The 23,966-nt window shown below is 52.1% G+C and overlaps 3 protein-coding genes across 6 annotated transcripts in view; 1 reads left to right on the top strand and 2 right to left on the bottom strand.

The window, feature by feature from the left end:
* SMARCD3 (SWI/SNF related BAF chromatin remodeling complex subunit D3) overlaps positions 1-2,368 on the bottom strand; it is a 110,582-nt gene extending 108,214 nt beyond the window's left edge. Inside the window, exon 1 of one of the 3 annotated variants that reach the window (XM_083823251.1) lies at positions 2,280-2,368. The gene's annotated coding sequence lies outside the window, so the exon portion shown is untranslated. Of the gene's footprint in view, positions 1-503; positions 1,903-2,279 lie in introns of those variants that run through there. The other 2 variants (XM_083823259.1, XM_083823250.1) reach the window with 2 other exon arrangements.
* Positions 2,369-8,395: 6,027 nt separating this feature from the next.
* CHPF2 (chondroitin polymerizing factor 2) lies at positions 8,396-12,341 on the bottom strand. Its single transcript, XM_083822971.1, has 4 exons — positions 11,927-12,341; positions 10,786-11,350; positions 10,191-10,373; positions 8,396-9,920 (listed from the first exon to the last, which is right to left on the bottom strand). The coding sequence occupies exons 1-4, from the start codon at positions 12,199-12,201 to the stop codon at positions 8,658-8,660; spliced, it is 2,286 nt and encodes a 761-aa protein (XP_083679097.1). The 5' UTR covers positions 12,202-12,341; the 3' UTR covers positions 8,396-8,657.
* A 332-nt stretch (positions 12,342-12,673) lies between these two features.
* On the top strand, positions 12,674-23,332 carry LOC310893673 (ATP-binding cassette sub-family F member 2). Of its 2 annotated transcripts, XM_083822972.1 has the most exons (15): positions 12,674-12,867; positions 13,103-13,276; positions 15,560-15,772; positions 16,557-16,739; positions 17,052-17,223; positions 17,377-17,472; positions 18,650-18,752; positions 18,840-18,935; positions 19,035-19,154; positions 19,623-19,712; positions 19,943-20,053; positions 20,280-20,342; positions 20,794-20,922; positions 21,760-21,963; positions 22,722-23,332. In XM_083822972.1, the coding sequence occupies exons 2-15, from the start codon at positions 13,123-13,125 to the stop codon at positions 22,857-22,859; spliced, it is 1,872 nt and encodes a 623-aa protein (XP_083679098.1). In that variant the 5' UTR covers positions 12,674-12,867; positions 13,103-13,122; the 3' UTR covers positions 22,860-23,332. The 2 variants fall into 2 exon arrangements, with proteins under 2 accessions (XP_083679098.1, XP_083679099.1); XM_083822973.1 differs by lacking the exons at positions 12,674-12,867; positions 13,103-13,276 and adding an exon at positions 14,772-14,889.
* The last annotated feature ends 634 nt before the right edge of the window (positions 23,333-23,966 follow it).

Below are 23,966 nucleotides of genomic sequence, written 5' to 3'. Positions count from 1 at the left end.
GTACAGAACACCGCTCTTTTTGACACCTCTTCACTGCAGTTGATGAAGGACAGAAGCGTTACAGCAGAACAGATGTGAACAACAGCACTCACAGCATTCGTGGGTGCAAGCCCACACCTAGTGATACAGTTAGGAGCAGCTGTTCAAAGAACAGATAGGCAAGAAAGGGAAAATACAAGCATCACAATGCCAGGCTAGGCAGTGCTGGTCAGCATAAGGGCAAACAACTCCACCAGGGACTGTAACAAGGCTCTCAGTTCAGCAGGGCCAAAACAAAGGCAGAAAGATTATGGTGAATTCTACTTAGAACAGAGACAAAGTCAAGGAAGAATAGAGTCTCAGAAAGCGGTGGCTGAGGTAGGACACAGCAATGGAGGCAGTGCAAGTAAGAAGGGCTGGGCCAGGAGAGCAAAGTGAGACAGTACATGAGGTACGGAAAGGAACAGCACTGCAGCACTGCAGAAAAGGAGGAAACCAAAGGCTGACGATGCCAGGAATCTCACCCTCACCCTGCCTGAGGAGCAGGGCCAGGCTGGGAGTTTCTTCCCCACAGCCGGAAGGCAGGAGGTTCTGCCAGGGAAGAAGGGCTGGTTTCTCATGGTGGTGTCCCCATGGTGAACAATAGGTTGTTGATTGTTCCTGAGGCAGCACCAAGGAACTGGTTATTTTCTGAAGCAGCAGGACTCCTCTGGATGTGCAGTGCTATTAAGTCGGTGTCTCCAAGAAGCGCAGTGCTGACAATACCAGGCCACAGCCTGGATGAGGGCTAGTGCTTGGAAATGACCACCTAATCTCCTAGCAAAGTATGTAGCACAGAGCAGCAGCTTCCAAAAAAAAAAAAAAAGTATCTCCAGCAGCAATTGGCAAAGAGGATATCTGCTCCAGAGTACTTGTCTCTCCTTAGGTGGGTGTCTGTCCTTCTCAAAGGGGAGGAAAGGAGAATCAAAGCTCTTGCTCCCCACCATCCTGAGGAAAGCCAGCAAGGTAGATGTTGTATCGCAGTTTGGACGTGGATCTCTTCTGGAAGGAAGTTCAGGGAGCATGGGCCTTCCTGGAGTATCAATCTGCATAAGGTAGGAGATTATGAAAATCACCAGTCACCCCAGGATACGTGCCAGAAGTCTCCACTTCCAATAAGTGTTTTTCTTTCAAGGGTAGAGGTTGGTTTCACTCAAAAAATGATTTGGCAGTGTTAGTGGGAGACCAGTTCCAGGGGTAGATGCGCACAGGGTCCTCCTCCACAGGCCATGCTGAGAGGGGAAATGGAAGAGAGTTCAGGACCCAGGGGACGGGAGAGAGGGAGAAAGCAGCAACCTCCGGCAGCAGGCGGTGCCAAAGTGGGAGTCAAGGAGATGCGGGCCATACAGAGCAGCGGTCTGATTTGGGTCAGTTTGTTTTCAGTAAGTACCTGGGACTGTGCGTTACCCTCTGAAAGAACAACTGGGGCCAGCTCAAAGGCAGCATGACAAGCAGCTCCTTCTTTATTTGAGCGCATCTCCCGCATGCTGAAGGCCGGCTGTCTGTGGAGCGCTGGAGCCGCCTGTCAGCCAGGCAGCGCGGGGGCGCAGCGTGTCCGTGGGGCCAGGGTCTGCGGAAGGAAGGGGACCCTCTTCCCCAGAGGACCGCCCCACGGCGGCCTGAGCGGGTTCAGGCGAGCGTTCGTCCCTCCGATGGGAGGACCAGACCGCGCAGAGGGAGAAGCTCCCGAGCGGGCTCGCAGCCCCCGTTTGGGGGCGGCAGACGAGCGTGGGGCTCCCCCTCTCCGCCCGCCTTCCTCAAAGCGACCCGACCGGGCCCCTCCGACACAGCGAAGCCGCCGCAGCTCGTCCCGGGGACGCGGGGGCGCGCGCGAAGGAAACCGGCGGGGGCCAGGCCGGCGGCGACGCCGAGCCCGAGCGCGACGAGCAGGGGCAGCGCGGCGTGCCGGCCGCCCCGGCCCCCGGCCCGCGGCGGAGCCGTGCGGGGGCGGCGGAGCGCGGCGGGAGGAGCGGCCGGGCGGCACACGGCGGCGCGGTCCGCTCCCTCGGGGGCCGCGAGGACTCCGCCGGTCCCCCCGCCGGGAGCGTCCTACGGGCGGCGGCGGAGCGCGGGCGGCGCCAGCGCCCGCGGTCCGCGCCCGGCTCCGGGGCGCCGCCGGCGGGGGGCGGCGGCCGGGCGGAGGCGTCCCGCAGCCGGAGCTCCCCCGGGCGCCCGGGGCAGCGCCGCGGCCGGCGCCGCCGCGGGGTCGAGCCGGACGGATGCCCGGGGCGAGGGGCGGCGGGACCCGGGGCGAGGCTCACCGTCCCGTCCACGCTCCTCCCCGCCGCGCCGCTCTCCCGCTCGCGCCGGGGCCGCCGTTCCAGCGCCGGGCGCGGGGCGCCTGCGCGGCGCTGCGGAGAGCGGCGCAGGGACCGTCTGCAAAGTGCGCGGCGCTCGCCCCCCGCGCGGGGCCGGCAGCGCGGCGCCGGGGCAGCCGGGCCGGGGCCGGGGCCGGGGCCGGGGCGGGGGCGGCCGCTCCTCCTGCCCAGCCGCGCTCCGCCCTTCCGCGTTTCAGCGCCGCTTCGGCTGCGGGGAGCCGGTGGCTCCGCGGTCCCCGCGACCGCTTTCGAACCCTCCGGGGGGGCGCGGGGCTCCTCCTGCAGACGGGCGGGGACAGCGGCCGCGCTTCTCTCGGCCCCGGGGCGCCGTCGGCCCCGCAGCCGCCGGACAGCGCTCGCCCGCTGGCGGGGCTCGGGGCAGCCTCGGGAAACGGTCGGGCAGCTGCGGGCCCGCCGCCACAGCCCCCCGCCGCCCCTCGCTCGCCAGCACGCCCGTCACTCACCGCCTCAGCCCCGCCGCCGCAGCCCCCCTCTCACCGCCCCCCGTCTCAGCCCCTCTCTCACCGCCGCCGCGCCGCCCCCGCCGCCGCAGCCCCCGCTCCTCCGCAGCGCCCCTCGCTCACCGCCTCAGCGCCCCTCGCCGCCACAGAGCCACCCGCTCGCCGCCACCCGCTCGCCGCCGCAGCGCCCCTCGCCCCGCCGCAGCCCCCTCGCCACCGCGGCCGGCCCCGCCGCCACGGCTCTCGCGCGCACCACAGCGCCTCCGCCCGCCGCCATCCAGGCCGGCAGCGGCAGGAGCGGCCCCGGCGCCGGCCGCGCTCGGTCCGGTCCCGGCCGTCAGGCGGCTCGGGCTCCGCCGCGGAGCCGGCTCCGGGCCGTAGCGACCTGCCCCGGCCACCCGGCGGCCGCGCCGCTCGCGGCCTGCTCCGCCCACCCGCCCCGAGCACCCACCTGGCGGCGGGGCCGGGCCGGCAGCGCCGGGAGGGGCGCGAGGGCCGCGGGGCAGGGCCGGGGCCGCCGGCTCGGGAGAGGTGCCCGGGGGTGCGCTCGGCGCTTCTGCCCCGTGCCGAGCGAGGGTGGCCGCGGGCACTGCGAGGGCACCGAGTTACCAAGATGCGGCGAGAAATTTGGTACTGACGGTACCAAAAGTAGCCGCGTTTTACAAGTGAGCGCGGGAAGAAAAAGGCTTCGAAGCGTGTATAACGTTTCAAATTCAAAACTCGTCTCTGCCAAGAATTATTATCCTAAATTTGCATACTTTTTTATTTTTACTTTTTGTTGTTCTAGCTCTTAAGCGAGGGCACTGGGTTTGGTGGGCTGTGGATCTGGTACGGTATGCCAATAATAATGAGGAAAGACAAGGAACATTAGTGAATACCCAGTGGAAGGCATTTATGAAGTACACTTTCAAAGAATAATTTGAAGAAGCACTGAAGAGAGTCTGACCTAAGTTGAAAAAGCACTGGAAGCAATGAGGGATGAGCAGGGGAGTTAGTATAGGATGAGCACTGAGAGTGAGTAATTTTGAGTGATGCTCCGAGGAGCTATGAGAAAGGGGTAAAGGGAAACAACTCAATTTAAAAGGAGTATGAGATGAGCAGAAGCCAAGCAATATTTCCGACTCCAGGCGCTCAGAAATGGCGTAAGCCTAAAAACTAAAATAAAATCTTGTAAAGATTATGCGGTGGATTTATATCTTACTGGGTATTTTTAAATTGGGGATATGTATTGATGTGCCTTCAGAATGCATTTTTCCTATGTGTCATATTTTCAAGCTTCTCACAGCATCACAGAACTGCTGAGGTTGTCAGGGCCCCCCGGGTCCCTCTGGTCCCAGGCGTGCTCCAGCAGCCCCCGGAGCCGGCGCCCAGCCCCACGGGCAGGCGCTGCTGGAGCTGTGCAGGGAGCAGCCCCCAGCCCCTCTCGGGGCAGCCTGGGCCAGGGCTCCGGCACCCGCCCGGCACGGACGTGCTGCTGGGGGGCAGGGGGAGCCTCCCGGGCTCCGGGCCGGGCCCGGGGCCGCCGGGCCCGGCCCTGGGCACCGCCGGGCAGAGCCCGGCTCCGGCCTCTCGGCGCCTCCCTGCAGGTGCTGCCGGCCACGGCCGGGATCCCCCGGAGCCTCCTCTGCTCCAGGCTGAGCAGCCCCAGCTCTCCCGGCCTCTCCTCACAGCAGAGGGGCTCCGGGCCCTGCGGCATCTTCCTGGCCCTACGCTGGACTCCAGTGTGTCCAGGTCTCTTTTGTACTGGGGTGGCCCAGAACTGGACCCAGCACTCCAGGTGTGGCCTCACCAATGCCGAGAAGGATCACCTACCTCTCTTGACCTGATAGCGATACTTTGCCTAATGCAGCCAACGACGCTGTTAGCCGCCTTCTTGCCACAGCTATTTGCACTGGAAACACAGTAGTAAACAGAAAGTTTTTGCATTACCTGTAATCCAGAACCTGCCATCTTTGAGCATCCTGGAAGAAAAGGTTTAGAATGCACATTGAGAAGATACGTAAGGGCTGTGTACATCCAGGAAAGATAACGTGATATAGGAATGCAAGAGAGGATGACTACCTTTGCCTAAGGGACATGACCCATGAGGGCCCTGAGATGGTGTTGCAAGAAACCCCTTTGGTGGTTCAGGCCAGGACTACTTGCAGGAGACTGTTTAAGCGAGCGAGCATGTCTGTGTTTTGAAGTACTGGAAAGTATGTTTCATGAGGTATGTGACTAGGTAATTCTCAAAGCCGAATAGGAGAGAGCAAGTTCCTCAGAAAATAAGTCTTCATTCTGGAGTAAAGAATAGAGGATTGTGTTGAGAAAGAATACTTTGATTTTGATAGGGAAATACGTACCTATTGATGAGATTATATTGTTCTCAGTATCCGGTCTTGACTAACTTGAGTAACTCCCAACCTTGCCTATGGAACAGCCTAGACCATCTGCAGGTTATCTTCTTGCACGCTCCAGAGTGCCAGCAACTAGCTGCGAACCACTTTGCAGTGGGAAAATTCAGAATGCTGTTGGCTGCGACTGTGATATCTGCAGCCATTCTAGGGATATGTACACAACTGAGCTGCTTAGGAGTGTCAAGGGAGTAGAGTGGCAAACCATGCAGGTTGCCCAGATGAGAGGGGCTGCACATCCCCCTTACCTGGAAAGGTCACATTATTTATATTCCAGAGTCTTGGAGAAGATTGATATACACCATGATCAGATACAGTATTTTTCACAACACCTGCATTAATAATAATAATAATTAAAAAGAAAAGTGTAAGCATCATTAGTTAGGAATAGGGTGACAGCTCCTTCATAGGAGAGGAGACGGTGAGTCTATTTTCACCAATTTTCTGGAGCTAAAAATGCAGCTGGGAAAAAAGCTTCCTGTGTTTGTAACATATTCTGTTCATTTTTCTCTCGGATCAGAAAAAAATAAATCCACAGAATAAGGGTTAAGCAAGCCTGTCTTGCACATCCAGAGGAGCAAGTTACCCCTACTACAACTGAAGACAAGAAAGAATATTCAAGTACATGGAGCGTGAAGAAAGTGAAGTATACACAAAAGTACACGTACCTGGAACGTAACAGAATAAGCACAGTTGCAGACACAACAGACAGCTAATGAGGGTATGCATTTTCTGAGTTTTACAAAGCTGAATTTTACACTCATGATTTGTCTTCTTGACCAGTCCATGACCCCAGTACAGTCCAAGAATTCTGTGTCACGATCTTCATACAGTTCATCATTTCAGGCTGAACTAAAGAGCGTCCTTGAAGAAGATTGTTCCTTCTTTTCAGATAATGACATAAAATGTTGGTACAGGGTCAAATCATAAGTACATCTGACTCATTTATTCTGTTTCTGACAGTAGCCAATAATGAATGCCTAGAAAAGACCATAAAACAGGGCAGACATATAGCAATAGCTCCTGCCATGCTGTCCTAGCTCACAGTATTTTTTGATTCAGAGACCTACTGTGACAGAGGTGTTGGCTTTGTACTTAATAGCCTTTGATCGATTTCTCTTTTGCAATTTTCATCTGCTATTTACAGTCATGAAATTTAAGCCCATGAAGGACAAATAATTCTGCCTGTACGTATGACAGGTCACTTCATGTGGGACCCCGATGACCTGTAACAAACCAGACAAATTCAAACTTACTAAAAAAACTACTGCTTTGTAATTTCACCAGTTAATCAGACCCCTATAAGCATATGCCTATTTTCGGCTGAAATTATTTGCTTCAGTTTAAAGCTATTGGTTCTGGTGCTTTTGTTCTTATCCCTTAACCCCACCTGATTAAAAACCTCTTTAGTATCCAGCATTTTCAGACAGTTTATGTACTTACACACTCTAAACAGATCACCTCACAACCTCCTATGTAATTAAAGTTCTGCATCTCTCAGATTTCAGAGTTCTGCATCTCGGGGGCATTATTGCTGTCTCAAATCAACAACACTTGTTTACTCAAGATTGTCTACCTGTATAAACCCATTATCTCATGTCTAAGTCTTAAACCGTAAACTTTTCAGGGCTGCACGAGCTCTGTATTTTAGTGCCTAAAATAGTGGGTCCTGGTTAAATTAATGCCAATTGGCAACCTAATTGCCATCAATACAAATTCTTTTCAGACTTTTCTTTTTGATACATCCTTTCTGGGGAAGTGGCATGCCTTTATTTTCACCAGGCACGTAACTGTATTTGAACGTTTTAAGACAAAATCTGTTTGAATAACCTTACTCTGCTACACACTACTCTCTGTTGTTACCCTTTCTTAATACCTATTTCTGCAGTACACAGTTTTTATATCACACGCAGATTTTGTCAATAGAGAACTTACATTTGCTTGCAAATCATCAATTAAAGGATCAAATAACACTGGGTGAAGAGCTGCCCCCCTTTGACCTAACTAGAAGTGCCCAAATCAAAAAAATGGCTCATTTGATATGCTGAACAATTCTTAACTCACTTGGTTCATTTGTTGCGTAACTTCACAGATTGGTTGAGGTTGGTAGAATGGTCCAACCCCTGCTCCAGCGGGGCCACCCAGAGCAGGCTGCACAGGACATCCAGGTGGCTTTTGAAGATCGCCAAGAAGTGAGACTCCACAACCTCTCTGAGCATCCTGTGCTAGGGCTCCGTCATCCGTACGGCACAGAAGTGCTTCCTGGTCTATGAGGGGAACCTGTAATCTTACTGTTTAGTAATTAAATAACTGCATTCAAATGATTTTCATGTAACAGTTACCTGGAGTAGGTGCAAGCCTGTGCTGTGCTTGCATGTCCAGCATGGCCTTCAGGCCTGTGTTGTGCTACACAAAATCCTCAGCCACAGAAAAACCTCAATGGCTCGTTGTGACAGGAGAGCCTGGAAGCACCTTCCTCTCACACTAGCAATTACACCACATGTGTGCCTTGACTTCATCTAAAATAAGTTCTCATACAAATATCCTTTCTGTCTGACGGAGTTGTTTTCTCGTATGAAAATCCTCTAATAGACAAAATGGGAGTATCTGTTCTACAGCTAGGATCTGATCGGTGCTGCATGCGGATTGGAGCTAATGCTACGCTACTCATGGTTCCCAGTATCTAAAGGGATGTAAGAGAATATCCATACTATTCTCTTTAACACATAACATTTTAAATATTACCTTTTGCAGTCCGAGTGCCTCTCCTGCTAGGATCATAATAGACCAGCAAAACAGTGGTTGGAGGAACACAACCACTCATAACTAGAAAGTTTTACAGCTAGCTTGTTTTCACTCTTCAAAGGTTCCTTTACCTTCCCAGATCACAAAGCAAAATGAATGTTCTGCAGTTGCAGAGGAGGCAAATATAGCGAAGTAGAAGTGCACTGAACAGTTCTGTCCAGTAGCAAACCAGACAAACTGTGTTTGTCTCCTTGAAAATGAATGCACGAAGAGACAAACATGACAAGGTGGAACAACAGCACCAAGGGTGGCATAGCCAAGGTAACCTTGCTTCAGTACACATCTCACGTTCACCGTCTCTGCACTGCTTATCAGAATTGCATAGCTTAAATTAAGATCAACTCTACAGCTCTTTTTCCATCCCTCATCCCAGAGCCTATAAAGTTTAAAACTATATCACTCTGCTTGGAAAGAAATCTTTATTGATTAAAAAAAACAAAACAGTAAAACAACAACAAAAAAACCAAAGGAGTCCACACAAAAAAACTAAAACCCCACAAAAACAGCCTCTCCCCACAGCCCATGCCTGTGCTGCAGGGCAAGGCTGGGAAAGCCTCCCTCCTCCCTTGACCTCACACGCCCTTCACCCACGGCTAGGCCGGGAAGGGGATGGAAAGTGACAAGTGTTAAGGTGCTGAGTAACTCTTGATGGTTCCAGTCTCTCAAGTACTGTTGGCCTGTTCCTGCTCAAAGAGGGCCATGGCTAAGTGCGAGCGCGATGCAAGCCCCTCCAAGTTACTGAGGACACAACGGTGGTATAACTCCTCACTAAGCCGGGGATTGCAGCTCCTCAGTGCATATTTCTGCACTAGCCCTGGCTCCACAGCCCGAAATAAGTGCAAACCAGAATAGTGGAGGAAGACATCAAATACTTCCATGCCCTCCAGCACCTCATCTCGGTCTAGGATATCAGCTGCTAGCTTGGTACGTGCTGTCATGTAGTCAGAGTTGTAAAAGCAGGCCTCAGCAAAGGAATGTCTGTCAAAATGCCCATCCCTCAGGAAGTCTGTGCTGGAGGAAGCAGTCTGCTCGCCACGGTATACCAGTGCAGGGTTGAACTCTTGAAAATGCACTGGGAAAAAGACCTGCCAATTGCTGATAGTATTCATTCGGCAGCGGTTCAGGAACTCCATGTTTATTTCTGTCCAGACACTGGCCAAGAAGAACAGAGTGTCTACAGGATGCTTCTTTGAGACTATATCCATGAGTTTCACTTGTGATGGCACCTCAGTTTTGACACTAATCCAGGGGATTTTAACTTCTGCATAACGTTTCTCCAGTTCTCCTACCATGGTCTTGACTCCAGCAAATACATCCACTTGGCTGACTCGCTGAGCATCGTACGGATGGTAGATGAAAAGCAAAGTCAGCAAGGCATTATCATGTGTGTCCAGTGTGTTCATAGCATACATATCCAGGAAGTTCGCCACAAAATCCAAGTCCTGTACTGTCAACGGAAGCACCAGTTGCACCCGCGTGGCCTCTGTTACATACGGCATGGGAATAATTTCTACCTTACTTAAGGGCCGCACCAAGCTCACTCGTTTGACCAGAACGTGACTGTGGCCCTTTTGGGTCACCGCCTCCAGCAGTAGGTCCAGTGTATACTCCATGCCCCGTGTGGGGTCAAAACGCCGGTAGCCATTCAGCAACTGCCGCTTGCTGAAGCGGAGCAAAGGCTGGTAGCGACTGTTCAGTTGCTCAAGTGCTGACTCAATAATGTCACTGACATCTGCTTTGCTGGCTCCAGAGAGCTCACACTTGGGAGAGCCGTCAGGACAGGAGAAGAGGTACTGCTCAGTGAAGTAGTCCCAGCTGATTACCTCAAAACGTGTCTTTGGAAGAAATGGGGCATTAATCCCCACAGGCCACGTCAAGCCTGCCTCACCTGCAGGAGTCAGTGATGTCAGGTTCCTGATCTGCATCTGTGCAAAAAGAACACATACTGACACTCTCTCAAGGAAGAGTGTCCATTTCCCACCCAGACCTGCCTCACCACCTAGAAGCATATCCTAATAGTATCACACCAGCTTTTGGACAGCACGGTATCAGAAGTGCTACTTCTAAGATGCAGGACTATCTCCTGTGTCTGGCTGATGGCCACCTACAAACAGAAACAATCTTCTTTGACAGAGTTGAAAGAAAAGGAAACCTGTTTGGATGAGCTATATTTGCAGATACCCCTCACCACATACCTGGAGTTCCTGGATCTCCTGGTAGGCTCTCTCCAGCTGGATCCTGCTGAAGTGCTTGTGCAGACGGTACATCAATGTCACGTCAGAAACAGGGTGCACAGCAAGAGCTGCTTGGAACTCCTCTTCTTCCTCCTTTTCTGGCTCAGCATTTTTGGCCAGTTCATAAGTGTGATAATGCTGACCCTGAAGCGAACAAGAGCCAGGAAGACTGGCATGGAACTCTAATGTTCACAGCGAAGCCTTCCCTCACCCAAGACATGCATCCGCCTCTCTCTCTGTGCCGAGTGCAGTACCCAGAGACAAGAACACAACAGTTACCCTCCATACCCTACCTCCATAAATTACACGCCTGCTTACTTCTTAGTACCAATGCACCCTCTATCCAACCTCCAAAAAACAAAGCATGTGCTCTCTCCCCCAGCCTCTCAGCTTTCGTTATGGGCATCTCCCTTGTGCTGCCACACCAGACAACCCTTTCCTCCCCTAACCCAGTAGGGTCTCACAGAAAAGTTCCTCTGCTGAGCAGCAGGGACTAGCAAGGGCATAGGTTCTGTCAGACTTAGCTAACGCAAAATGCTGGGGAGGGAGGTAGTACCTGGAGCTGGGAAATACAAGAGATACCCAGGAAATCAATGATGCAACGCCCCAGCCACTCGTCTGGGCGCACACTAAGGATCTCGTTGCGGCAGCTGTCCAGGTGAGGATGGAGCTTCAGAAGCAGGCTGCGGGATAGCAGGTAGCCAAAGCCACCATGGCAATAGCGGGCCTGCTCATCTCCCCCGATGAACTCCTCTGCTCGTCCCAGGTAGACATCTTGGTTAATGCTTAGGTGTGTCACCAGAGCCTTGACCTGTTCAGCCTGTGCATAGGTGTCATCCTGCATGATGTAGAACCAGTCATAGTCAGAACCGAAGTGCTGATGGATATAGTACATGGTCTCATACATCAGCCAGATAGGACGCTCGTCTCCATGGGCCACAAGCACCATGCCATGAGGCACCTTGGCACTGCGCAACCCTGTAAAATACAGCAGGCGTGGGAAGTGATGGGCTACAGTCTTGTTCACTGCCACGGCCAACGTATTCAGGGTAGCCTTGGAAGTCAGCACTGCCACAAACAGTCTCTCATGGAATCCCAATTCTGTCTGGATGTAACGAGTTCTGTAAAGAAAGGATAAAAATTGAAGTACACTAATTTAGCGTTAGAACATCCTCATTACAGTCAAGCCTTGTAACTGCTCAGTCACTTGGTGTAAGACTTTATCTGTTAGAGTCTACTGACTGTGAGAACAGTTAAGCCTAAAAGGAGAGCTTTAAGAGTAGATTCACTAGGAAAAAAAATAATCACATTTTTAAAAAACACTTCCTTCCTTCAAGGAACCTACAACCTCGCATTACTTATGCGATCTAGGAAACTGTGCAAGTCAAAAAAAATTAGAGGTAACTACTAACAAGCGATACAAGTTATTGCTAATAGCTTAGAACTCTCCTAATGAGCATACTGGTTAACATGTTTTTAAGAGTAATTTAACACACTCTATTAGATGCATATATCTCAGTCTGAGACTTTTTTAAATTCACTTCCGTGCTCCTTTAAGATAGCAAACTAGGCCACTACGCCATGCTGGTACAACTGTGCTCTTTCTTCTTTAACTGATTTGAAGTTGCAGAACCCCAAACGCCATTCGTATGAAGTTATTTTCCTCGGAAAAAAAAACCAAAACACATTGACTTTACCTGAGCACTTTCTTGTAAGGCTTGTTGGGGTCCCTGTAGTACGGCACAATCCGGGGCCTGAAGTCCTCGTGCCCCTGGCCCGGCCGCCCATCTCCGGCCTCCGGCTGCGCTCCGCCGGCGGGGGGCCCGGCCCGGCCCGCCGCCCCCAGGCACGGGTCCTCGCCGGCGCCGTGGCTCCAGGAGGCGCGCAGCAGGCTCAGGCTGCAGCCCAGGGAAAGGCCCAGCACGAGCGGCAGCACGGGCCGCAGCGCGGCCAGCAGCGCAGCCAGGCGCATGGCGGCACCCGGCCGCGGGGGGGTCGGGTCGGGTCGGGTCCGGTGCGGGCGAGGGTGGCGGCCCCCGGCCCGCTACCGGCTGTGCAGGCTCACGGAGCCGCTCCGGCGGCCTTCGGACATCGCCGGCACGGGGACGCGGGGCGGGCGGCGGCGGGGCCTGCGGGCGGCGGGCGCGGGGCGGCACCGGGCACCGGCCCCGGCCTCAGTGCGCGCGGGTCAGCGGCCGCGGGGCGCTCCCAGCGGCGGGCAGGGCCGGGGCCGTCCCGGAGCTCCGTGCCAGCGGCGCAGGGGGGAGGCAGCGGCTGCCGCCCGGCCGCGCTCCCGCCGCTGCCACCTCAGCCGCCTCATCGCCGCCCGGCCGCGCTTCCGCTTCCCCTTTCCTCTATGGCGCCGCTCTACCTGCCGCCTGCGTCGCCTCTATGGTAGCGCGCCGGGGGCGGGGCCCGGGAGGCGGCGCGGTGCACGCCGGGACGCGCAGTGCCCGGGAGCCGACCGCGCGCTCGGGGCCGGCCGGGGGCGGGAGCGCGGCCCCCCCTCGGCAGCGCGGCGCGGCCGCCCGGCGCGGGTGACGCCTCGCGCTCCGATTGGCCGCTGCGCCGGGGGGCGGGGCGCGCGCACGCGGTGGCAGCTGTCCTGGTGCGACAGAGGGAAAGCGCCGAGCGGCCGGTACGGGCGGCGCGGCCGGGCCTGGCGCGGCGGCGGAGGCGGGGGGGGCGGGGGGGAGCGGGCCGGGCCGGGCCGGGCGGGTGGGGCGGCGCGGGGCGGGCGGCCCAGAGGGGGGCGGGCGGCCCTCGGCCGGGCCCGGCGGCGCCGCGTGCTCCGGGCCGGGGCGGAGAACTGGGGCGGGGCGGCCCGGTGCGGGCCGGATCGGCGCGGCCTAACGGCCCGTGTCGCCCCGCAGCCGCTCCCCTCCGCCCCGCCATGCCCTCGGACCTGGCCAAGAAGAAGGCGGCCAAGAAGAAGGAGGCGGCGAAGGCCCGGCAGCGGCCCCGCCGCGCCCCGGAGGAGAACGGCGATGCCGGGACGGAGCCGCAGGAGGCCCGGCCCCCGGAGGCCAACGGAACGGCGCTGCCAGGTGAGGGGCGGCCGCGGCGCGGTGCTGCCCGGCCCCGCCGCTCCGGCCGGGACTCGCGAGCGCGGCCGCCGGTGGGTGCCCGGCCCGTGGCGGTGCGCCCCGTGGGGCGGGCGCTGCCCAGGGGCCGCGCGGGGGTCGGCCCGGTAGCCCCGTGGGGGGCGTGCAGCGGGGGCCTGCTCGCGGGCAGCCGCCGTGCGCGTCTGTTGGTGCCCGTGGATCGGTGAATCGGGACGCTCGTTCTTCCCCATGGAGCACCCTGCGGGCTTGCTCTTGTGCCGCACCGAGCCTGCCGCGGGGCTGCTGTCAGAGCTGCTCTGCCTTCAGGGCCGGCAGGACGCCGGTAAGCTGCGCGGTGCCTTCGTGCAGCGCGCGTGGCTGAAGCGTTCCTGGGTTCTCTCGTGAGGTTTGCTGAGTGAAGGCAGAGGGTGCCGAGAGCATCGTCTCCCGCACGAGCAGATACTGACCTGATCTTCTGGTATTTGATGTCCAGACCTGCCTTTTTTTTTTCCTCCCGCTGCAGGAACCACTGTAGGGTCTGGTTTCTTAACTAAAAATAATGATATTGCAATGAACTTCCCCTCGTCCGTTTTTCTGGGGTGCACCTGGTTCGCAGAGCCTAACCTCCCTGGAGGAAGTAGGCGAGGTAAAGCTCACTGGTCGTTTACTTGTGTGCTCAGCCGCCTGCTGACCCGTGGGCTGTGGGGCACACCACTGTTTCTCCGGGCAGCGAAGACTTGAGGCAGTGCCGGCAGTGCGGCGTTTCGGGAGGCACCGAGTGCGAGACGCGGGGCAGCCCGAGGCCGGGGGCACGCTGCAGGATGCCGTCTCCTGCACCCAGTTTGTGGCCGGCACCCCCGTGATCCTCCACAGACTCCTGCGTGCTGGTGCCGCCGGCACGGACGCTGTGCGGCCGGGCTCCGACCGCAGGCCCCCCGTCGGTGCCCGCGCGTGAGCCCGGCGGCGCCCGGCGGTGCCCGCCCGGTGCCCGCCCGGTGCCCGCCCCGTGCCGCCGGCTCCGGGCGGGGTCTCGGCGCCCGCCCCGCCCGCTGCCGGACCGAGCCGGCCAATCGCCGTCCGCTCCCCCGGCTCATTTGCATGTCGCCCTCCTATTGGCGGAGCCTGGGCCGCGCGGCGGCGGCGCGGGACACGCGCTTTGAGCGCTCCGAGAGCGCGGGGCGGGAGCAGCGGCTGGGGGGGGCGGCGGGGCTGGGGGCTCGAGCAGCCCCGGGGACGGGTCGCTGGGCAGGGCAGGGCAGCGCGCTCCTTGCTGGCTGCTCCTTGCTGGCTGCTCCCTGGGCAGTAGCTGCGTGCCCAGGACAAAACTGCCTCGTGCCTCTTCGCGCCCACCTGCTTTGCTCGTTTGTGTACCCGGTTTACTTGCAGCACGGGTGCTTTCAAGGGGGTACCGTGCCGGTGCGGTTTACATCGTTTCTCTTTCTTGGCTAAGTCACGTCCTGCCTTGCTGACCGTTGTTTTTGCTGGGCAAGTGGCTTTGCCGTTTGTGAGGTGTTGTGTGAGATGTTGGCAGCCCGGCGGTATCCCTTGCTGACCTGAACACCCACCGTCTGAACACCAGGATTCTGCTCTGAGCAGCTGGAGCGCTGCTGCGATCCGTAATGCTATTTGCTTCTTCAGATGGCAGGCGGGGCCTCACGAAGTAGTAAAAATCGGGCTGTAACTCGGGGCTGCAAATGGAACGTTAGCAAGACAGGAAATATTTGCTTATACTGTAGGAGGAGAGGAAGAGGAGGGTCTACAAATGGACACATTATCTTAGTAGTTGGTAGGGCCTCTTCTGATGTTGCTGCTTCTCTTCTCACATCTTCCCTGTTGCTTGTTCCCTGCCCAAGTTCTGTTTAGGCCAGCCCTGTCCTTAAACTTGCAACCAGAAGTGTTTAAGCCTTTTCCCTGCCCCAGCCCTTTCTGCATTGAGGGTTGGTCCTACCGTGCATGGATAACAGGTTAGCTGTTCTGGCTACTCGACGGGTTTTAATGGTCAGCTATTATTTTCAGAGCGGGTGAAAGTTCCTCTTAGTCCATTTTATATCCATTCGCTGAGCTGAAAAACTGAGTACCATCATCTCTAGGCTTCCTCGATATTTCTGTAGAAAGAGACACTGGTTGTTTTTGTCGTCCTGCTTATATTGGTTTAGGGCCTTATGGAATTATAGAACGGCCTGGGTTGGAAGGGACCTCAAAGATCATCTAGTTCCAGCCCCCCCCGCCATGGGGTTCTTGTGTGTTTGTAATTCAGTAATACTTCTGGTCTGTCTCTGCATATAGAGGTGGATGCTCTTACGAAGGAGATGGAGGACTTTGAATTAAAGAAAGCCGCTGCCCGTGCTGTGACTGGAGTGCTGGCTTCCCATCCCAACAGCACTGACGTGCACATCATTAACCTCTCGCTGACCTTCCATGGCCAGGAGCTGCTGAGTGATACAAAACTTGAGCTGAATTCTGGGAGGCGCTACGGCCTGATTGGACTCAATGGAATTGGTAAGCTGTAGGGCACAGTCATGGGTTTCTTGGAGCTCGGTGAAGGTTCTGTGCTGCTGAGAAGCTGGACAGATTCGGGTGGTAAATGCTGAAAGCCAGAAAAAAGGCTGTTAGACACGATGGTTTCACCTCCCACATCTCCCCACCCAGCAAGACCAGTTGCTACTAGGACTATGAGGTTGCATCCTGCCTTTGGACTAAGCATTTGGACTTCTTTCTGTGGAGAGTAGAGTGGGATGCCTGGGCTCTGTGAATGTCTGATGCCTGTATGGAGGCTTTGTTTAACAGTGTCAATAAACTCAGTGATGATGCTACTAGCCAGAGAACTTGCATAGTATGGAAGAGTAGGGAGTGTGTGATCTAGTCTGAATGGGAAAACAGCTGTATAATCTCTGGAGAAGATGGTGCTGTACCTAGAGAGATGCAGAATATGGGTGTAATTGATGAGCTAGTAAGAGTGACGGGGTGATTTCAGGCTCTCTAGTGATGAGTGCGTTACTTTCCTACGTGGTAGAAGTCTGTAGAGTCTGGTGCCTTGGTAACAGATGTTAGACCTGGTTAGACAGCAGGAAATACACAGCAGAAATACAGCTCCCTAAGTCTGGGTAAGGGCTGAACTGCAGTGGCTCTGCTAGGTCTCTAATTCCTCATGGGCAAGAAATTCCTAAGGATTTTCTTGGGTTGGAAAAGGAGGGAATCAGCAGGATCTGACTGCGTTTTGTCTGTTTCTTTGTGACATATCTTACTGAATACAAATAATTGTGGAGTGTCTGTGTGCACACAGGGAAATCCATGCTTTTGTCAGCTATTGGGAAACGAGAAGTGCCCATTCCAGAGCACATTGACATCTATCACCTGACCCGAGAGATGCCTCCCAGTGACAAGACCCCTCTACAATGTGTGATGGAGGTGGATACAGAGAGAGCCATGTTAGAACGAGAGGCAGAGCGTCTGGCTCATGAGGATGGTAAAGCTTTTCAGAGTCCCTGTGGACAAGGGACATTTCCTCCACTTTCCCTTCCCACTGAAGAAAGGGTCTTACTTGGGTTCCTTGGCAGAGTTTTTACATATTACTTTTTCTCCCAGCTGCCCGGTACTAGTTGAAAAGTCCACTTCTGTAGATGAAATTATCCAGTGTGACTTCTTAAGAAGCGTCTAAGTCATAGGAGTGGATGGGGCTGAATAGTGGTGAAGCAGATGGACTATGAGCTTTCTCAGCTGTGTAGATGTGCAGCTGAGAGCCAATTACTGTTAGAAGTGCTGACAGGCTCTTTTTCAGCGGAGTGTGAGAAACTCATGGAGTTGTATGAACGTCTGGAGGAGCTGGACGCTGACAAGGCAGAAGCACGGGCCTCACGTATCCTGCACGGCCTGGGGTTTACACCAGCCATGCAGAGGAAGAAGCTGAAGGACTTTAGTGGTGGCTGGCGAATGAGGGTGGCTCTTGCTAGGTGAGTGGTATACTGCCTGCTGCCTCCGGGGAAAATGCCTGTCTGATCCTGATGCTGCAAAGCCATAAACGCAGTTCTAAGAACTCAGAGGAGAGCTGAGAGAATTTGGGTACCTGCATTTACCCTGTGCTGTCATCTCCCCTCTCCTTTTAGAGCCCTCTTCATTCGTCCATTCATGCTGCTGCTAGATGAACCCACAAACCACCTTGACTTGGATGCCTGTGTGTGGTTGGAAGAAGAGCTGAAAACGTAAGCATGAAGGAGTTTGCAGCTTCCGTAGGTTGTAGTTTTCTGCTGGAACATCTTGTCAGCATGTGAGCAAGTGCTACAGGAGTAACTGTCTATAGTTCTTGTGGCTATGTAACTATACTGCATTACTAATTATACTTACATATTTTTAGTAGCTTAGTGGGTAGAATTGGTGATAGGAGGGCGGTTGGACTTGTAGGTCCTTTCCAACCCCATGTTTCTATGATTCTACGATACCTTGTGCTTGCTGTTACATGTTTTTGCAGAACGGTTCTTGGTGCAAGGGTAATGAATTCAAGATAAGTCTTTCTCTTCCTTAGTGAAAAAAGTGAGAAATACTGGTACAGGTTAAACTTACTTCCTGAAAGCCAGGAGCAGACCTGGGAGGTGTGTACCGGCACCGTGTGCTGTACCAGTAGTGTAAACTTTCTAGACCTGGCCTCCAGCTCAGCTTTTTGCATATTGTTTTTCTCTTCACCAACTGTAGTGTCTGTGTCTGTTGGTTTCATCTTGTTCTAGTATGTGGATGCAACTGGTTTTTATTAAATAAAGTTAAAATGTTAATGCTTAAGGCAAAAGATTTAGGAATAGCTGTGAAGTCTAGGTTATTTGGGTTGTGTGTTAAAAGGACTGTGCATATAAGCACATGAGAAGGGCTTTTCATTTGCAGAGGTTATTCTTTCAGCTGTGTCAGTTGAACATTTTGTCTGTTTTATATATCAGGTATTTTAGGAAATCTGAATTTCAACCTCTCTCTTTTTGGGAGGAGGCATTAGCCAGTCATTTTACAAACTTGGAAAGGAACCTGTGATAGAGAACCTAAGAGATGGTAGTCTGTAAAAAGGTGAAAATGAGAAGCAAAGGTTGAAACTTCTAAGAAGTGTGACACTAGTGGAGTTCTGCAGCAGTAGCAGTAGTAATCCACCACAAAGGTAGCCAGCTCTCGACTCTTCATGAATATGGATGAAGAGTGCCTTATGGTGAAGGATGTCTTAGAAAGCTGGTCATCGCTGCTTTACTGCAGATTTCCTGAAGTATCTCTAAGGCTTCTATCTTTTTGTTCTTAATCTGGCCGTAAACAAGAGAGATCTGTTGCATGTAAATCCTTTGTCACCATCAGGGCCAACAAGCAATTCTTTTCCTAGCTTAGTCTCTATTAAGTTTTGTGGTGCCACAGGTTCAAGCGGATCCTTGTGCTGATATCCCACTCCCAGGACTTCTTGAATGGTGTCTGCACCAACATAATCCACATGCACAACCGCAAACTGAAGTACTACACAGTGAGTGAATGGTGTCTTGTGCAACTAACAAAAACAGAGGAGCTGTCCTCTGGGGCATGTCTGATGTTTTGTGGTCTCTCTCTTTAGGGAAATTATGATCAGTATGTAAAGACTCGCTTGGAACTAGAAGAAAATCAAATGAAGCGTTTCCACTGGGAACAAGATCAGATTGCTCACATGAAGGTATCTGCCTAGCTGCACGACCATCTTTCTGCCTACGCAGCCGTACACCTCTCTAGCCTTTGTATCGTGGCTTTTGGCTAACTCTGTATTTCGTTGCAGAATTACATTGCGCGATTTGGTCATGGTAGTGCAAAACTGGCCAGGCAAGCTCAGAGCAAGGAGAAGACCCTTCAAAAAATGATGGCTTCTGGATTGACAGAGAGAGTGGTGAACGATAAGGTGGGATCAAACGTGGGATTGCGTCTAGAGATCAGTGTAGGAAACTTGGGCCAGATAAGCAAAATGAACTTTAGCTGATGGCAGGAATGGCTGACACAGCTGAGAGCAAAAGTAGGATTCCCTTCCAAATTCCTGTACTGAAGATAGGGTACTGCTGAAGAGTGGAAAGAGGAGACTTATTTTTTTTTTTCCAGTGAAGAGAAGGGGATTTGTCATACCAGTAAGGCCATTTTGTAGACACAGAAATGAGTGTCTGAAAGTTGGAGAAGATCAGGGAGGATGCTCAAAGCAGCTCCTGCTAGTTTGAAGAGTATAAGCACCCATTTGCTTCAAAGGAAAAGAAATAGGGAATCATTAGCCAGCAGATAAACCTGTGAGTGAGTTGCCAGAGGGAACAGGGAGTGAAATGAAGGGAGTGATCTGTATGTGCTCCAGGGTGTCTAACAAGTGGATATTCTGTGTTGACAGACTTTGTCATTCTATTTCCCTCCCTGTGGAAAAATCCCCCCTCCTGTCATCATGGTGCAGAACGTAAGCTTCAAATACACCAAGGACGGGGTGAGTATAGGGAGTGTGCATGGGTTGTATGGAGTTTACTTGTATCCTCTGCCTTGTAATGGGGGCTTTTGGGTAAGTTTTCTAATCAGGCTGCAGCATATCACCGGTGGATCAGATTTCTTGGCAGTGTTAATGCTGAGTCTGCTGAAGACAGAGCTTTATGGGTGCAGCATGGAGAGTCTAGGTAGTAATGGAAAGGCATAATATGTCATAATTTCTGTGGTTTGCAGCCATGGATCTATAATAACTTGGAGTTTGGGATTGACCTGGATACCCGTGTAGCTCTTGTTGGACCCAATGGAGCTGGAAAGTCAACACTGCTGAAACTGCTCACAGGAGAGGTATGCTCCTAGCATTGTCTACCCTGTTCTGGCCCTTTATTCTTTGGGTAGTCTTCAATGAAGCTGCATTTATTTATGAGAGCACCCCTATCAGACTTTGGAAATCCTGAAGTCTTGCTGCAGTATAGGGCTTTTTCTGTCATGCTATATGTTCAGACATCCAGAAGGTTGGCATACAGTGAAAGAAGGGATTTCATGGTGAAATACTTCTATCTTCTCTTTTTAGCTGCTGCCCACAGATGGGATGATCCGCAAGCACTCACATGTAAAGATTGGTAGATACCACCAGGTACTCCCTATAGCAACTACCATGGACATGAAATGCTGAGGAAAAAGCTGACAGGGATGGGGAATCTTGTCCCTCTATTTCTGCTTCTACGGCCCATCCTGCTGCTGCTTTTCTATGCCTTGAGCTTGGGGAGGGAACTGTTCTTTTGGCAGAATGGACTCTAGCCAATGTTCTTGCCCTGAAAAGAGGCTTGCTGTGGTCCTTTTTGTTTAGCCTCTCACCTTTTACTGGAGAGATGGTTGCCCAAGCTTGATGTTGGACAAGCCTGCTATTCTGAAGCAGCACTCCTGCTCCTGAAATGGAGACTGCTTCCATAACGTTTCAGCATAGTGAATGTGCCAGGGGTGGGATTATCATCTCGTGGATTCTGCTGCTTTGCTGGCACCAGAGAGATATAAGGGGGGAGATGGGTGGCATGCACAGCCTGAAGCTGGCTTTTGTTCTCTGTTAGCACTTGCAAGAGCAATTGGACTTAGACCTCTCACCCTTGGAGTACATGCTGAAATGCTACCCAGAGATCAAGGAGAAGGAGGAGATGAGAAAAATCATTGGCAGATACGGTCTGACAGGGAAGCAGCAGGTCAGTATGAGCTGTTGAGGTTTTCTTCTTACGCATTAGGGAAGTAGAGCTGTTGCATTTTCTGTTGTTCTACAGATACCTGACAGTGTGATGCAGTATGCAGCATGGTGCACCACAGCATCTAAATGCTTTTTCCATCTCTGCCTTTAAAATTGGAGAAAAAATAACTCATGGCTCACAGTAACTTACTTTGCGTTGCAGCAATGTGTGGGTTGGAATGGGTGACCTCCTCGGAACCCAGGTGAAGGAAGACGGGTTGTGGCATAGTGCTAGCCTCAATTATATTTCAATTATAACTTGAACTACCTTGCTTATCTCTATTTCTGAGATGAATGCCAGTAAGAAATGCCAGAACATATTCTCAGCTGGGTGTGGGGAACATACGGCTCAAGCAGATGAGTGTAGAATCTCTAGTGGTGCTCTAACTCTAAACACACCACGCTCCTGTATATTACATTTTGGTGGGAGTTGTCATTATTGCTGCAGTTAGCGTTGATTTTTACACTGTTCTTCTCCATTTGTCACTCAAGAAGTTGAGAGTAGGTTTAGGCTTTTGTCAGGATGCAATGAACATTAGGCAGATCTCAATTAACTTTCCTTTGGAACCTCTAACACAAGCTGAGTCTTGCTATGGACACCCCTTTTTCAGAAGCCTCTGGAATTCACTTGTTTTGCTGGTAAAGGAAGCCTAGTCTAGTTGTAAGCCTACGTTTGTCCTCTTGTGTCATGTAGCTGCAGCATAGTTTGAACTGTGAATATTTTGTGGTCAGTGTGGTGTCTAGGAACTGGTGCTCTAAGTTACCCTGCAGAGCTGCAAATAGTGTCTGTGTTTGTCAGGTGAGCCCCATTCGGAACCTCTCTGATGGGCAGAAGTGCCGTGTGTGCTTTGCATGGCTGGCCTGGCAGAATCCTCACATGCTTTTCCTCGATGAACCCACCAACCATTTGGACATAGAAACGATAGATGCTCTGGCAGATGCTATCAATGAATTTGAAGGAGGAATGATGCTCGTCAGCCATGACTTCAGACTCATCCAGCAGGTAAGAAGAGTGGTGAATTTTGGCAAACCAACTTTCCAACACTGAGTAATTAAAGCAAGATGTTTTCAACTGTTTTCAGCTGTTCCTTATCCTGAAAAGATGTGTGAGTGAAAAATATCACTGCATATGATTCCCTTGCCATGTACATGTGGAATAATTACCTAGTCTTGGAAAACATTTAGGCATGTGAAAGAAAAAAAAATGCTAAAAGTGAAGAATAAGTTAAATGGAAATCATGACACATGTGGAGGCTTTAACTAGATTGTTTTTAAATGATACTGGAGTAGTTCTAGCAGTTTTCTTTACCACTCAATCTGTACAGGTTAAGGAAGTCACTCCATATACACAGAAATGTCAGGTGCTGATTTATCAACTATAGCTTTGTCTGCAAGTTCAGATACAATTTTATTTTTCAGTGCAGCATATCCAGGTAGTTCATGTCAAGAACTACCTTTTCTAATTCCCATCTTAGCAGGAAGTGAATTTCTTCTTATTCCATGAACAACAAAAAAAAAATTTGGAGGGTTCAAGGACTGTTAGTTCTAAAATCCTGTATAAATTATTCAGAAAACTCCAGGTGGGATATTTCACTGCAGATATCTTTCTTTGGTAGTAAACGTGTGAAACTTAATAGACTCTCTCCTTGCTTAATAGACTCTCTTTCCTTCAGAGAGTAGATTTTGGTTAATTTTATATTTTCGGTAAAACTATAAAATGCTGCACTATAAACCTCCCTTTCCTTGTGTATTTGCTTCCAGGTTGCGCAGGAGATCTGGGTCTGTGAGAAGCAGACAATCACAAAGTGGCAAGGTGACATCCTCGCCTATAAGGAACATCTCAAGTCAAAGTTGGTGGATGAAGATCCACAGCTCACCAAAAAGACCCACAATGTGTGAGCTCTAGAGCAGTCGGTCAGGTGCTCTCTGTGGAGACTGACAGTGGCCAGCGTGACTCACTCACCTGCCGACTGGAATGGGACTCTGCTGCTATCTCTGTGGCTGTGTTCTAGGATTGCTGCAATACTGCTTCCCCTTGACTTGCCTTGCGCCTCTGTATCTGGACAGATCTCTTCTCTCCTGATCTGGCTGCATTTGGGCAACCATTTCCATATTTAGATGATGTCCCATCTGAGCCAGGCCTTGGAATCTAACGGTCTGGGGTCGTGGCAGTTAGGGTGTCTGAGTTGCAGTGATACAGAAGTGGAGACCCCAGCCCAGCTTACCCTGCCTCCTCCTTCCCAATTTCTGCTTCAGTTTAGATACTTCACTTCAAACTCCTCTGGCCTTGGTTTGTTTTTAACTATTATTTAACAGTGTAATTAACAGATCTGCCTGAGAATCCATCAGTCAATAAAGAGGGAAGAACAGTCTTGTTTTGTGAGCTGTAGTAGTTATTGGGGCATGCTGGGGCAAATCAGCCAGTACTGAGCTTTACGAGTAAGGATGCAGGGCTCTCTCATATGAAGTGAAGATTTGTTTCTTTACTATTACCAAAGTCCTCTTCTTATGACCAGAATTTGTGGTATAAATGAAGGTGTGAGTACTGAGTTCTGGAATTGTACAGAGCAGAGTACGGCGATCCTTGCAGCTAGGAAAACTGCTAATCCGCATGTTGAATGCTGGGTTTTCCAGATAATGACAGAAGGGGGAGCAAGCCACACATGCTTTTTTTTTTTTTTTTTTTCTTGTTAATAAATACAACTTGAAAGGGTTCTGAAGATTGGAAATTAGAGAGTCAATGTAGATCTATAGAATACCAGCACTTGTTCTCTACAACAGAGCAACTTAGATGCATGTTTTTTCCTTCACCTTGAATTCTATGGGTCTAATATGAGGCTCTTATTAAATCAGGATTTTTGAACTATGAATTAGTTATTTCTTCCTTCCAGGTTTAACTAAACAAGACTAATCAGCTAAAGTTAGTTTACCTTTTTTTGTTGTTTTTAACATTTTTTTAGAAAAGTTGTTTAAACTGCACTTTGCCACAGCAGCTTGAATAATTTC

This window comes from Anser anser (genome assembly GCF_964211835.1).
Source record: "Anser anser genome assembly, chromosome: 2".
NCBI lineage: Eukaryota > Metazoa > Chordata > Aves > Anseriformes > Anatidae > Anser > Anser anser.
Note: the sequence above shows the minus strand (reverse complement) of the source record. Positions and strands in the feature narration are given on the sequence as shown.